We start from the raw sequence: 16,458 nt of genomic DNA on the forward strand, positions 1-16,458 counted from the left end.
TGGTGCTCTTTCATGTTAACTTTTGGTTGGCAATTTTCTTCACATGCAGCCAGCCCAACATGTGTGTAGTTTTCTGAGGTAAACATCAACATCGCACAATTAAGTTCTTCGCTTTCACTTGATATTGATGCTGACAAACCTTTTGACGATGATTTAGATAATGATCAACTTTGTTTGGTGTTGATTTGTCTTAAACAATGTTGTTACTTGGTCTTGTGGCCACGCGTTGCTTATGGAATGTTCGGTCAGTCATTCTGTCTTCTCTCCGTGACGCACTTACTTTTTCCTTTGCCTTGCAAACCATCAGAAAATGTTTCTCTTTACCACAGACTTTGCATATCTGAGACACAGCTCCTTTCTCAGTGGAGACATCACCTTGTGTCCTTCAGCTTTGTGTTTCTGCTTGTTTTCATGTTCATGACTGGCTCACTTTGGGCACCTCCAGCCTCCATATCAGCAGCTTGTCGATCGGCACAATCTTCAGCTCCTGTAGCTATGAGAACTTGCTCCAGACTAACAGTTCCTCTCAGTATTTGTAGTCTGAATAAATCTGAAAGGCATTTGTCAATAACTCTGAGACGTATTTCTTCATCATTAAATTAATTGAATCTGCAGTGTTTTATGGGCATATCCAATCTCTCAACAAATTAATCTTTGCCGTTCCTGACTGAAAATGTATCTTTCGCAATCTACATTCAGCATTGGATTAAACTTTAGATTTAAGGTTCTTTAATTTGACAGTACGTAACTTCATCAGCTCCTCTTTATGACTTCTTTTACACCATCACCAGCAAGATTCTTGAGGTATTTGATAATCTTTTTGTTATCTGTCTCTTCTAACGCATCAATGAAATCATCAAATGTCTCTATCTAGGCAGTCCATTGATTGCCAGTATTTTGCTTTTTGGTAATATCGAAGGGTGGTGGTGGTTTCAGGAAGGCTGGAGCATTATAATCACTTATTGGATTGGCTGACATTGCAACCTGTTCATGAATACCATCTCTGAGGCCTTGAAGCATTTCAGCCTCAGGATGATCTCGAACAGTCTGTGGCACTGTAATTCCTTTCTTGGTCTCCATTGGAGCCTTTCACTTTCTTGAGTTGTGCTGAGGCACCACCTGGCAGTTTTGATGGTGCGTCACTTTAGGTATTGGACTGCTCAATAAGCATAACCCCTGTGCTTCTTCTTGCATCTCCTCGCCCGCAGCTGTGGTCCTAGAGCACTTCTGCTCAAAGCTCTGGTAAGTGTGACAACAGTATGCCTGGTTCTCAATTGTTCTGTCAGCTAGCTCCCTTTTCTTTATTGATTTGTGGCAGCCTTTATTGTTTTCAATCAATGCACTGTATAGCTTTATATTGCAAAGTCGCATGATACCTTTGTGTATGGCCTTGCTAGTAGTTTCTTGACTAACAATGCATAGACTTCTCAGCAAAGCTTTCTTTAATTTCAAACACTTCATATCAACTGGAGTTGGGTTTAGACTCCACATAAGCCAAACTACGAACTTTGGCACTTCAACAAAGGCACAGATGGCAAAACGTTTGCTTGGGAAACAGCAGACTCTCTGGGACAACACTGTCGATCTTCATGTTACTTATCCCCTATCTCGTTGGCAGTTTTATCATCCTTGTCAGCCCGGGTACCTGCTAAGGAATATGCCATACATGGAGCTATGTATTCCACATCTTAGTTTGTCCGAGTGTAACCGCAAACTCAACATTCTAAACCTGCATTGAATTCACCACATTCTAACATTAGAATTATCACTCTAGGGAGTCCTTCAGGGGCCAAAAGGTTTTTGTCATACACATACACACAACACTATAACTAGCTTGAGTTTGCAAGAAAGAACATTGTCTTTAATTAGAGAATGCTTTCAGATCAAGCTTTTTTATTTTCCAAAAGGTTAACAACTGCATGTTTAAAAAGGAAGGGACTATGCCTTGTGTAAAAAAGAGACTATTGTGAATGCACAGGGGCCGAATGATCTATCAGTCACTTTCTTCAGATGTTAAAAAGGGTACACAGAGAGGAAATTCTTATTTCAGTGACCAGATGAGAGTTCTGCCTCAGTGACGGATAAAACTTCAAGAATGTGTCTACATTTTTAAGAGAATAATTTCCTGATGTAAATTATGCCTTTTAGTCAAAGAAATGCTTTTAAAGGCATCCTGAATGGCAGCAAATAAAGCTTTCACCCAACAAATTAACTCAAGCATTGTTCAACAGTTTTAAGAAATATACAGAACATCCTTCTCTCCCTCTCTCCCTCCCTCCCTCCCACTCCCATCCCCTAGGGACACTCGGGCCTATGACTGAGAAAATGGTATAGTGTCTATCCAATCTAGGACTCAGTGTGGTAGGCTCCACTCAATGGATTTGTTTTCAAGAGCCTCAGTAATCTTAGATATTTGGGGCACACTAGTTCCTGAAATTCCTGAGACAAGGTGATAAATGGATTCCAGAGTTCCCCGCATGAGTCTCCCTGTTGTGTAAGAATCAAGGAAAGTTTCTCCATAACTAAAATGTGCCAGAGTCTGTGAAGCCAGGCTAACTGGGTGGGTATTGTGGCTGTGACCCAGTGAGTTAAGATCACCTGATGCGCTGCTCCCCAGGCTAATCCAAATGCATCGACCTCTGCTGGATTTGAGCGGAAATGTATGTGGGTTGGGCAGGCCTAATATCGTGTAGGCTGGAAAGCAGGAAAGTCGTTCTTTCCAGGTGTGTATCTATGTCTTGGAGTATCTGGTCCCAAAATTTCAAGAGTTTCTGGAATTCCCAGAATATGTGGAGCAAGGTGCCTTTTTGGCCACATTGCCTGCAACAGTCAGCTGAGAGTGTTGAGTAACATTTGTGCAGAGGATGGGGTGTTAGTACCAATATGTGGTGATTTTTACAGCAGTTTTGTTGCTCGTTATGGGCAGTGGTCCTGGCTCTGTAATGGATCTCCTCCCTATCTTTAGGGCTCAGTTCCCTACTGATTTCTTGTTCCCATCGTACTTGCCCTGATCGTTTCGGGAAGGGGAGTGCTGTACGTATTATGCCTTAGAGATCTGATATCATGCCTTTGTCCGTAAGTTTTGTGAGCAGCCTTGTTTTAATGAAGTTAACTATTATTCCGTTTTAAAAATGTCAATATTCTTTCGTGTAATTTTCACAAATTTAAATGGAATGTTCTTTTAGACCACAGGACATAGGAGACTCCAGGTCATTTAGTTGCTTTAATGTTTGATCCTGTATAAACCAGACATGTTGCGTTCTTATGAACATAACTGGTGCCACCTTATGTATATCTGTCATCACCTAGGTAGAGAATCCAAATATTAGGATCACATGAGGTCATAATCCTTTGATATGACCTTTGTCTTGGAGTATGTGCTTCCTTTTTGGAATTGCCATTCACTGTCTCCAAATAAATAGCATACAGGATCAGCCCAATATCCTCAACTGGTATAAATATCTGCCAAAGAGGAGACCTGCAACGTATTTGCGTTCTAACACAAAAGGAGAAACAAAATGTCCATGTTGTCTGAAAGTTCTTTAGCTTTTTTTTATGCTGGTTACAGTCTATCCGCATATAAAAAAAAATCATATTGAAATAATTTAGAACTAAAGGGTGGAGAAGCTCAATAAAAACAGGAATAAATAAGGGATTGGATGGTTAATCAGGATTGTTAAGAGTCAAGATGGTGGCCGAAAGTGAGAAACAAAATGTCTACAACTTGTTTGTGTTGGAACTGATTTGGTGGAATAATTAACCTGACCAATAACTGCAACTCCTTCACTTATCCCTTTGGTGCCAAGATTATATTACAATTACCTGGATTGCACTAGCAATGTCCATCCAAGAAGAAACCTATAACTGTCTTATAAGGGTCAAGATGAGTTCATGGGCTTTCAAATTACTTTTGCCTAACAACTGATATTAGTCAGCATGCCATAGATTTATAGATTTTAAACTAAATAGATGCAGACAAAAATGGCAAAGAGTGATGTCAAAGACTTTTTTTGTTGAACTCATACTGCGTTTTAGAGGTCTCTCCCTCTCGGCCACCTAATGGAAATACAAAAGGCCCATTTACCACTCAAAGACTCAAAAGGTATACAGGCAGTTATTATAACCAGGGCCACTGGGATTATGCATTTCTGCAGCTTCTCCTTTTTTACATAATTATGGATTTGCCGTGTTTGCCAAATAATCTATCATCTGCTGCATAATCTGCAGATTTTTAAAAAAATGTTATTTCTACCTCAAATGGATCAGAAGTTACTAAAAACATGGCAACATGTTTTTGTGTAGAGGCCTTCTGCAAAGGTTAACTGGTCTTCAGTTATATATTTCTGTATTTCATTGTTAAACTGGTCCTAATTAGGTAAAATCTTTGTCGAGATAGTATTACCATACGTATAAATGACAAAATAATGAAGTAATTCCATAAAAAAGTGCTGTCTTATGCCAAAATATTTGACATTTGTTGCAGTGTAATTTTGTCAACTCTGTCAGATAATTTGGTACTCCACTGCTACATAAATCCAGTAGCCCTGATTAGTCTGTTTTTTTACATCACTTCCAAACAAGGCTGAACTTGACGAACGTATACAAACATGCCACCTAAGACCTGAATAGATAAAAAATCAAGATCACAAGGGGCTTTTTCCTCCATCACCAATGGCAAGAGAAAAAGCATTCCTAGCAATACAGCCACAGCTTAAGAAATGGGATACCAAATAGAACCTTCTTGAGCCTGTAACTATGTGGATACGCACAATACCTGTATTGTATTGTATTGTCACCAAGTTACAGGTGCTCATTGCTATATTGGTGCACGATTCATATATGCCTATCAATACACATTTAGGTTTTGACTGAGGAGATATACGAGATAAGGATTGGTGCAAAAGTATTCAGTACATGATCCATATACGCCCCTAGCAGTAGCAACACCACTTTTCATCTTCACTGTAACAGAATTATTACAGAACTGGATACATCCCATAGCATCACTGGGGGAGAATGGAATTTAGCCCCAGACATTGTATTGGACTATACAGACCTGTTAGATATGCACAATAACTATGACAGGGCACTGCTGAGTGACATACTCAAAGACCAGGGCCTCTTAGATATATGGCACCTTCTCCACCTCTATGACAAAGAGTACTCCTTCCTACTGGAAGTACATAGCACCAAATCACAACTAGTTTATTACTTGACATTATCCTGCCGGTCCTAGATTTCACAATTTTCGAAGGCTGTCTCACTGAACATGCACCTCACTGCATAAAACTGGACTAGAATCTCAGGCAACCAATGTGAAAAACAGCACTTCAACATTGCACAGTACAAAATGCCCAGTGAGAAAAGGAGGTTAAAAACATATATGCTCACTTGTCTAAAAGAAAACAATGGCACTGTACAATCGGTGCAAACATTGTGAGCTGCAGCTAAAGACACTCTCAGAGGACAACTGATGAACGACACTGTGATAGCCGAAAAGTACAAGATACAAAAGCGAATTCTCTAACCTGACATAAAAACACACACAAGACACCCTACACTAGCCAATAGACGTATTCTGCAAACCCATAATGATTGTCAATGATGTCTACTAGATCATGAGCTCTTCTAGGAAGCAAAATAGTTGGGTAGGCTCTCATCTCTCTCTAACAGAGCCATGAGAATAGTCCTCACAAAGTCAGGCAGGGAACCACTGGTCTGTAACAGTTATTGCTCAATCATCTGTTTAAATACTGATATAAAAGGGTGCATGGCTAGCCAGCCATGATGGCAGAAGCACTCTGAATGCATTTCTGGACTTTCTCTGCCAATTTCCAGCATTCGGCTTGCAGCATGTTGCCCGCTCTGGGATCATCCTCGAGGACAAAAGTAGTCTGGCTGTTTTAGGGCCGCATCTGGTGTCAGAAACTTCAATTTCCTTTCTGGATCTGGACGGCCTTGTGACACAGTGGTGCCCGGGCCTTCAGCCAAGTTACGGGGCCGGCCAGAAAAAACAGTACCTCCCCTCACGGCAGTCCCAGGAAAGGGGAGTCGGACCAGGCACTTTGTGGGAACACTTTCTGCTGCCCGGTGCCACTTTAAGGGCAGGAGCGTGGGGGAAATCAAGCGAGCCATTCGTCTTCTTCGTCATGACGCGCCGCCTGGTGGTGCAGCTTGGATGTGCTGTGTCAGTTGCAGATGCTGGAGGTGGGACCGGGCTGAAGTGACTATACCAACTGTTGCTCCTTATTGCAACAGGGACTGCTCCCTCAGGACAGCCCCTCCCCTGTACCGGGCTCATCAACATGTGGCTGCATGTGTTTCCCCTGCTGCATTGCCAGGGCAAGTGGGCTGAGGCCACACACTACACCAAGCACCAGGACCGGGGCCATCTCCCTGGACACTGGAGCACCATCCCCGAGACAGGCTTGTTGATCCTCAGATGCAAGTACTGGTCCACTGGAATACCAGGGGGAATAGGAAAGGGTCTAACACCATGCCTGACCTGAGATGAACGAGCAACATGTGCGCCTGTAAGTGAGCTGCTTTAGGGGGTTCCCTCACCTAGACAAACGCATAGATCCAACCTTTATCTGGAGGCACAGTCCTGTGAACTCCTCCAAGTCAACCTCGCCTGATCATGCTGTCCCCCTTCCTAGGGGGTAAGTGGAGAGAGTGAAAGAAGCCAACTACAATCCAATGTGACCCTGGGTTTTCAGGCTACACACGCCCAAATTAAAATGGACAAATTCACAATTGCCCCCCTGGGAGGACACAGGCAACAGGGTGTCAATCCACCGATTCAGGTCACTGACCTGTATATCATATAACAGGCCATCCAAGCATTTTGTAAACCAGTCAAATTAAAAAATGGGACTGGTGTGTCACTACTCTATCAGGACCTCCAAAACAATGCTTATAGAGTCAAAGAAATGGAAGAAAGAATCTCAACTGTATGTGTATGTGTGTGTATAAATATATATATATATATATATATATATATATATATATATATATATATTTATAAAGTGCGTTGCGGCCGTAGTATCAAAGTGCTGAACAGAGAGAGACGCAAGTGAATGCAGTAAGAGAACAAGAAACAGCAGAGCAGCGACACAGGGGCAAGTTATACGGCAAAGAGACAAGTTATAAGCTAATGAAACTGTGGAAGAGAATGTCACCACTTCTAAGAACAATCTACCGAAGTTACTCTCTCTCAGCACCACCCTTTAAAGACACGCTGAATATGGAGAAAATAGATCGAGGTGTAACAGCTTTTGATTTGTCAGAGTCTTGGAGGGCACTGAGTCCCCAGACACTGTGCACTTTCTGAACATTTGGCTGTTGTGTTCGCTGGAGGGCGCCCTCTCATAGTGATTCACAATCAAACAGCTACACAGATCCCTGGCCCAGTGCCCTCCACTAGGAACCCTCCCCTCCCCCATTGAATGCCCAGATCCTCAATTACCGCAAAAGAGACGCTATCCTCTGAGAGGCCCGCAGGGATCGGCTTACTGATATTCCAGCCGTCCTGAATAATGATGTTCCCAGACTATACCCATGAGACACACAGGCAACAGAGGTCTTTTGATAAGGTACAGCAGAAACCTAAGACCCTCAACCTTTAATGCAAGCTCATTCGCCCAGCCAAACCCAAAGTGATCCACAAAGGCTGCCCCCACTTCTAAGAAACGCTGGAGGCGGGATGGGAATAGGCAGATGCAAAGCCATCTTGGCAGCGACCTGGGATACACCCTGTGAGTATTCAAAGTCCCTGAATTCTTTGAGACCCTCCGCACTACAACTCAAGCAGCAAAGAAGGACCAGATCACAGAGGAAATGCAGACAATATTTGGGCTATCTAGACTCCTCGGGTACGAAAAGGCGGTGCACCATGACTCGACCACTCTACAAAAAAAATAGAGACGTTGCAGGAAGGTCTGGTTTCACAGATGACCCTATGTCCAAGGATGCCACCTGCACAAGGGAGCAATGAATCATGACCCTTTTAAAGAAGGGATGAGAAAGCCAGCACTGCCTTCAGACTATCCGTTCTTTCAAGGAGGGCCACATCTAGCACCCACTAACTTTCCTTTCACGTCTTTAATTTTGGGAGTTTAAGGCAACAGATGCTTCATGGTGGAAAGTAGGAGGAGGTGGGCTGTAGGGGGATGGGTTATTTGTTATAGTGTTGTTGTTTTGAGTCTCACCAGCAAGCTATATACTGTGCACCGCACTTCAGGGGAATCATGATCCACTGTTTCGCTGTCTCTCATTGTGCCAATGAGGCTTCTGAATTTGGATGGGAGCATCACCTAAATTGTGTGGAACTCAGCTTGATCCCACTCCATGTGACAACTGTCGGCCTAATCCATTTCCGGCCAGCTAGCAGCACCTCACCTATGCCCAAGAGCAGGGGTGATCTGTGGCAACAGGGCTCATGACATTGTGACTACTCAGAGAAATCTTCGTGGATCAGATCTCATCCTTTTCTCTCAGTTACATTCGTATCACACATGCAAAGACAAACAGAAGCAGGGAATGGTTCAATAGAGATTCATTGAATCTGCTGCATCCTAGATAAAATAACATGAACTGCAAAAATGAGAATGATAATACTTACTAAAAGCAGAATGGTCACAAGAAAAGTTAATCACTAGAAAACTCCCACCATACTGTGACTATACAAGATGTATGATTCCAACCTACGCCACTAACATTCTATGTTAGAGCACAGCAGGATAAGCCCTAATCTGCCCTTCAGGACCCCCCTGGGAAGACATCATGCCCAAGTATGACAGTAGTGAAGGAGTCAGTCATCTATTGAGACACCTTCCCCATATAGGCCAGGGAACAGGCAGTTTCAGCAAGCAGCTGTAGCGGAGTCAGACAGCATGCAGTAGTAGTCATCTGGCTGAAACCACCCTCTAATGTGCAGGGGACAGGGAGATGTTTTCATATCAAAACAGCTAGTGTTCTGAGAAAAGTGTTCCCATGTAAAAATACACATGAGCAGCATGATCCACAAAGGGCAGCTTATAAATGGCTTCCCATAGCAAACGCACCCTCAATGTGCATTTCTGGTAATGAGTCCTCAGCGAGGACATCAAGAGACCAGCATCCAATGACAGTAAGTGCCGTGGAGAAAGTCAAACTTCCAGTGCACATTGGAAAAGGCACCAGAGGCACAGAAACATGGGCTGCACACAATCCAAAACTGATCTACATGACAGAGACCAGTTACACTCCACTTTCTCCACGGTTGGTGCTCCAAAATACTGATTCATGCGTCCAAGACACAGTTGCACTGGTGGATGCACCATCTGTCCTTCAGTCCTGTTGCGATGGGACAGCCATTGCGGACAAAAAAAGCAACAGCAAGATGCCACCTATTAGAGCCAAAGTAATTGGAAATTCCCCCAAAATACTTTACAATATCGAGTGTATAGCTAAAAGTATTATGCCAAATATTGAGGAAAAAGTGCTTAAGAAACCAGAACCAACACAGCCTTAAAGAAATGTACAGTCCCATTAGTACTGGACACGTTAAAAATCCGTCCCACAAGTTCATCAACGTCTCTCAGAAAATTTGTATTTAAAAAGGGACTGTATCTCTGCAGATGATTTCGACATTTGGAACGCATAGGTCTTGCATGGCGATGTCAGCGCCACATGTTTTTGGAACAATAGAGCTTTTAGTCTCCTTAACTTGTCAATATTCACATTTGAAGTAGTAACGTGAGGTTGAATATCTGCTACTTTTGTCCACTGCACAGGGGGAAAAAGTATGTTACCGCAACAGGTGACAATTTGGGAGACCGAAACTACATAAGCAATTCTGGCTTGCATTGTGCAACAACTCTCACTATTAAGAAACACATAGCTTTCATTAGAGAGCACCTGGAACACTGGTCTAATCAAGGGGACTGTAACTCCCTTCAGATAGCAAACTAAATTAGCTGCCAAAGCATTGCACACCCCGTGGAAGGACAGCTGCTTAAAAACCATTGAATGGCTCACGGAAGTCTTGCATTCACTACAGCTAAGAAATAACTCTTTCATGCCACTGATGCATTTGTTCGAATAGGGTAGCTCCCACACGTGATGTATGTAACTATCTCCTAGCCTTTCATATCTACCCACTGGAATGTGTTTAAGCAAGATGTGAATTGCACTGTTAAAATAGGCAGATAGATAATCCCATGTATTAACCATTCAGCATTTGCTAATTCGCCCACAGTAAAAGGCAACTTTTTGATGTTTAGCCCAAGATCAGGTCGCTTCCTTAGCCATTATTGGTTGCTGTCGCGCCAAGTTAAATGTAGAAAAGATGTCCCTTGCACTAACTTTTTGCCAGGGGACACAACCGAATTTGAATGTTTGTAGTATCCATCCCAACTACATAATGGACCTTAGCTGGCTCGGTCTACACTGATAGAAAATACATGTCACTTTATACAATGTCTACTGCAAATGAAACAAATGTGGTTTAATGTGTATATGTGATAGGACAAGATGTTAATCCCATTATCTACAACAGCTAGTACTTTCTGTAAATTTTCCTGATCTTTTTTCCTTAACTAGGCAGCAGTTTCTTGTTGGGAAAGTTTCCAAATTTCATTGCACTTTGCAAATAAGAAGCACTTTTTACGTTGTCTACTGGGGCCTAACAGGAAATCCTGAAAGTTAGACAGGAGACTAAGGTGTTCTTTAACAAGATCTAGTGAGGAACTTTTTAACCACTGCTGGTATAATTTTCCTGCACTGTATGTTGTTACTATACCCAAATGTTCTGGTGACACATTACAAGGGTCTGGTCTACTAGTTCTAAAACCCCTTGTGGAGTTTACAAAACGTGCATGACAACCATTTGTGTCCATTTACCACAATAACCACTTGCCAGGATGTGAAAGTGGTGTGTTAAGTGTACCATTTTGGACCAACTCATCGAGCTGATCTTCAATTGCATTAATGTATTTTTGCCATTTATAGAATTTAGCAGGAAACCTTTCAGAGTACGTTTTAGATCTCCCCACTGGCAGAGTTGGACACTGTTATCATTGTGTGTAATTAAAAATAGTCTTTAGAGTACTTGCTCTATGAATGAAATGATGTCCATATTAGTTGTAACAGAACATATCTTCATAATGTTCTTTTTGATTAATAAACATCTTCACTTTCAAATACAATAAAATACTCTAGTTCAGATAACATAGAATCAACCCAATCATCAGAAACAGCTCCAGGTCTTACTACACCATTCATTGAAAGTTTAAATACATATGAAATTTGAATAACCTCTGTCCTGCCATTTATATCAAAATATACTTTATCCCTGAATAATCCCATCAGGAATTGGTATAGCCGAAATGTTCACTAGGGACAATTCACGACGTTATGAAAGGAAACATGTGATTTTAGGACCTCATGCACCAGTTCAACTCCAGAGCGTTCATGAAGGTAATGATCATGTATTAATATGAAAAAGACGATGACAAACCCAATCTAAAGAAGGAAGTCCAGTACAGTTAGTAAGAGCCACAGATAGTTCCTTGGACAAATAAAATAGTTCATTTTGAGCCAATTTATCAGCTTACGTGCTCTTGACAGTCTTGTTGCAGAAGAGGCAGATGAGTCGGTGAAGGAGTTGTTGACGTCATCAAAATATCCAGAAGCAGTTCGTGTAAAAAACTGGAGCCATTTTGACGAGCAGACCTGGTAGAAGTCTCCCCTGGTGGTTCATATTAAACAATTCCATCCGTTTGAGTTAAATTTGAGAACGATTGCTCATTGTTGTGGATGTCTCTTGTCAAAGAGGAAGTTAGTGGTACTAATGAAAGATCATCTTCCACCCTCCCCAAGCTTGGGGAATTGTCAGAGTTGCCTGTAGTGAGAGGGTAGTCGGGGACTACCCATGAGTCCTCTAGGTCTGCTGTGCAGTATCTGCCATATGGTGTAACTTCACACTGTCAACGGAGACAAAGCAGGATTCTTTAGAACCTGGCTGCATTGGAGAATAACAGTTCTGGTACCGTTTATTCCCAGGACTGGAAGCGATGCACGATAAGAAGGACCAAACTCCTTTTTCAAAGCAATCTTTTCACAAAGTAGAACCCCAACTTTTGGAATCCATCTGGTAAGTGTTCTTGGTGCATCCCTTATTCCCAAGGAGGCAGCACTGGCAGAGGCGTTGTCGTCACTGAACTGTTTTAAGTCCTGCAAGACAGTGACAAGTTCATTTATGTTAAAAGGTGTATCTGCCACCTCCAATCCAGGACCATCACAATCTGGAACATACATTTGTGTTCCAAACAGAACTTCATATGGGGTACGCCCTCACAGGATGCTTCTGGGCACATTTTCAAGTGCTCTCTGGACTCCATATATGTAATTAAGACAATTATGACCCATGCCTAATACTCTCGCTGTTAAGGATTGCTTTAAGTCGTGGTTTCTTCGCTTCACAACACTATTTCACTCTGAATGATACGGAGACTAATAGTACAGTTGGACCCCTAGTGAAGCTATGGGGTCCCTGAATGCCCATGAGGCGAAAGCAGGGCCCTGGTCCCAGCAGAAAGCCGCAATTGCATATAAGACTCGCAAATCTTTAATAAAAGTTTGAGCGTCAGCTGAACGGTGTGGCCATAACCATAGAAATCTGGAGCATGAGTCGACAGCGACTAAGATGTATTTGTATGCACCACCAGGTTACAAAAGGACCATGATGGTCCAGGTACACACATTGCAGAGGTTTGTTGGAAAATAAGAGGGGTGTCTGCAGTGGGCATTTGAAGTTGGACCCTTTTATTTGCTGACAGATGTCACTGCAAAGGACATACTGTTTGGTCTGTTTGTAACGTGACTGTAATAGTGAAATAGTAGCCGCCAGCATGGGTAGAAGCAATTCCCACACCAGCACGGGAAGAAGCAATTCCCTCATGACCTACTTTAATCAACCAAGGTCTTTGGTCTTGGTGGGGGATCACGCGATCTCCCACCCCTGGTATGGTTACTAGGGTGGTGTTTAGGCTAGATGTGCAATAGGAGTAGGAATATTTGGCAGGATATGCCTTTGCCATGGGCTTGCTTTCTGCCGAAGCTTTCACAGTAGCCAATGTTTCATTATCCAATCTAGTCTGTCAACGAGTTATTGCAGCAACAGAAGCCGTAGCTTACGCTGATTTGGCTACTTCATATGCAAAGATATTGCCTATAATGTGTATTCAAACACGCTGTTGCCCCAATGTATGAACTACGCGAACACTGGGTAGCGTTTCTTTCAGATCTGCTACTTTCCCCCCCCACAATAGTCTGTGTTTGATGGTGTTGCATTTTGAATCCCTGAACTCGTTCTGATGCCAGTAATGCAGGTATTCATTGAAGGACTGGACACAATAATACGAATCACAGACGATGAATGTAAATTGCCCTGGATCCGTGTGTTCCAGTGCCATCAACAGAGCCTTGAGCTCTGCTAATTGTGCAGTGCAGTCCCTTAAGGTCTGCGTGCAGGTATGTTGTGGATGGAATTCACCATCCTTCATGTAGCCACTCACAATTGCACAGGTGGCTGTGTATTGATGTTTAGTGCCTATTGCTGGTTGGGGTGAACTATCAGTGTAAATGATTGTACGATATTGTTCAATTGGCAATGTGTTTGCTCGAACTGTGTATTCTAGTTCATATTGGAGACATTCTTGAGTTTGTAATTTAGGGTTGAAAACATAATCAGCATCAATGGCTGTCAGACATTGCCCATTGAATCCAACATGGATATAGTGCCTTGGCATTAGGCTGGCTTTTGTGACAGTCTCAACAGCTAGGATCGGAGATACAACAATAATGTGTTTCCCCCTGGGCCAGTGGTCTCTCTTTAATGACATCTGAACAGCAGTCAGAATTTTTTCTGTGGGATCAAAGTGTTGTTCAGCTGTTGAATGCAGAAATGATTTGTATGCTATGGGGTATCACCCTCATTGGACATTACATAGGTGACACCAATGGCACCAGCGATTACACCGATGACCAAATGTGTTTTGCTGTCCCTTGTGTGTAAGTGTTTAGCTGCAAGCATGTCTTTTTGCAATGCTCTAAGAATGCATGTGTGTTCAACTTTCCAATATTTACTTGATAATACTGGACATATTAGATCATATAATTGTTTAATGTGTTGTGCACAATCTGAAATATGTTCTGACAATGTTGAAAAAGCCTAACAATGGACTGGAGCTTTTTGATGGTGTTCGTGGTTGCAATTGTGCGCACCTTTCTAGAAGTTGGGGCGCTAGGCTCTTGCTCTGATAATTCGTATCCCAAAAACAGAACACTAAGGAAGGCTATTTTTGTTTTGTTTTTTAATTAAATTTGTATTCTAATTCGGCAAATCCCACAACAATGGGGCTATATTGTTTTGAACAGCAGATGTGCTTTTATGACTATTCAAATGTCTGTGATCTAATACTATTCTATATATAAATGGTCCGGTTTAGCTACAGGGAACAACAGGTTGCTTTAGCTTCATGTGTGATTGGATTTTAGGGTGGAGGTTGTGGTTGGAACTCTACTAAGAGTCTATATATTGCTGCAAGTTCAATGTCTAAGAGGTGTACCTCAGCTGCTGTCAAGGCTTCTGCATCAGGATGCAGTGTGTGTGGCCAATAAGGCCCAGGTAGGACCATCATTACTCAGAGTCCCTAACATGAAGAACTGTGTGGGGTAAAGCACCATAAAGTTAGTTATGGTGGTCTTCAATGGACAGAGGTAAACCTAATGTATGCGTATGCTCTGTATTGTGCAGGTACATTAGCAGATGTATAATAATTAAATGTATTAGGGTTCCATCAACTGAATAAAAAGTTTCTGCTCTATAGGCTTGGATGAGCCTCAACTATAAAGGTAACATGACTGCCCTAGGCTGTAAGGCCACTAGCTAATCAATGAGCAGTGACGGGGGGGGTGGGGGAGGGCTCGCATGTTTACTGCAATTACTACCCGTTGCGGGTTCGCCATGGTAAATGTACATGTTCAGAAATAAGGACACCAAATGGGGATTGACTCTTAAGGTTGAGGCCTGAAACAACCTACAGCATCAAATGGATACTACCTATCTAGCAGAGAACATCTCCGTATATTTAGTACTGAAATGTCTTTAGCACGTAGTGACACAAATACTCAGAAAGATCTGAAAATCAGTGCCTAATCAAAGTTGGCTCTCATTCTACCAATGAGGCTGCTACATTTAGGGGGCAGCATCACCTGAATTGTGGGGAACTGAGCTCAAACCCACACCATGTGACAACTGTTGGCCTAATCTGGTTCCGGCCAGCTAGCAGCGCATCACCTATGCCCAAGAGCAGGGATGATCCGTGGCAACCGGGCACATGACATTGTGACTTCTCAGGGAGATCTTGGTTGATCAGATCTCATCCTTTTGTTTCAGTTACATTTCTCACACATGCAAAGATAAACATTAGCAGGGAAAGGTTCAATAAGATTTATTGAATCAGCTGTGTCCTAGATAAAATAACATGAACTGCAATAATTAGAATGATAAAACATACTAGAAGCAGAATGGGGACAAGAAAAGTGAAACACTAGAAAAGTCCCACCAGACTGTCACTATACAAGATGTGTGATTCCTACTTATGCAACTAAATTCTATGTTAGTGCACAGCAGGATAAGCCCTAATCTGCCCTTCAGGACCCCACGGGCAGACATCATCCCCCCATACCAGAGTATGACAGTAGTGAAAAAGCCTGTCATCTATTGACACCTTCCCCATATAGGCCAGGGGACCGGCAGTCTCAGCAAGCAGCTGTAGCGAAGTCAGTACTCATCTGGCTTGAACCTCCCTCTAATGTGCGCTGGACAGATAAGATGTTGTTATAATAAAACAGCTTGAATTCTGAGAAAAGTGTCCCCATGTAAAAATGCGTACGTTTCTGTAAAATGTTGGCGATGCTGTTTACCACTTTGTGCTGGCAATCCTATCTTGTCGCAGCCTTGACTAAAGCACAGAGTGAAATCATTTTGTACTAAGAAATGTAAATGCTTTCCTAAGCAACAGGATAGCAAGATAAAGGGAAATAAAACATCACCATGAATGTGATTGTTTCTAAAAGGATAAACTGAAATAAAATGAAACGTTACTAGGCTAAAAGGCACAGACAGCAGGCCTAGTTGATAAAATAATGTCCTCACAAACATCGATAAAATGGCTTCACTACACCACGACCTCTTGGGTCTCCTCTACCTACCCTGCATAACTCCAGAGGGGGTACTGTCCTGCACCACACCATCCACAATCCAATGACAGCTTATACTGCCATGACCTGGAAAGTTAATGGCCTCCTGGACCGTATCTAGAGAACGGTTGTTCTCCCCTACACCAAACGCTCCCATCCATCTTTCCTTATGTTGCAGGAGACTCATTTCCTGGGGTCCAGCAGCTCTTT

General features: G+C 42.5%; 1 protein-coding gene across 3 annotated transcripts in view; it reads right to left on the reverse strand.

The window, feature by feature from the left end:
• The window catches only part of THAP3 (THAP domain containing 3), a 152,019-nt gene that overhangs the window by 83,596 nt on the left and 51,965 nt on the right, over positions 1-16,458 (reverse strand). Inside the window, exon 4 of one of the 3 annotated variants that reach the window (XM_069240221.1) lies at positions 8,425-12,216. The exons of the other annotated variants lie outside the window; for them this stretch is intronic. Within the exon in view, the coding sequence (XP_069096322.1) occupies positions 11,962-12,216 (255 nt within the window). The 3' untranslated portion in view covers positions 8,425-11,961. Of the gene's footprint in view, positions 1-8,424; positions 12,217-16,458 lie in introns of those variants that run through there. 3 annotated transcript variants of the gene reach the window in all.

Source organism: Pleurodeles waltl, chromosome 6, assembly GCF_031143425.1.
Source record: "Pleurodeles waltl isolate 20211129_DDA chromosome 6, aPleWal1.hap1.20221129, whole genome shotgun sequence".
Classification (NCBI taxonomy): domain Eukaryota; kingdom Metazoa; phylum Chordata; class Amphibia; order Caudata; family Salamandridae; genus Pleurodeles; species Pleurodeles waltl.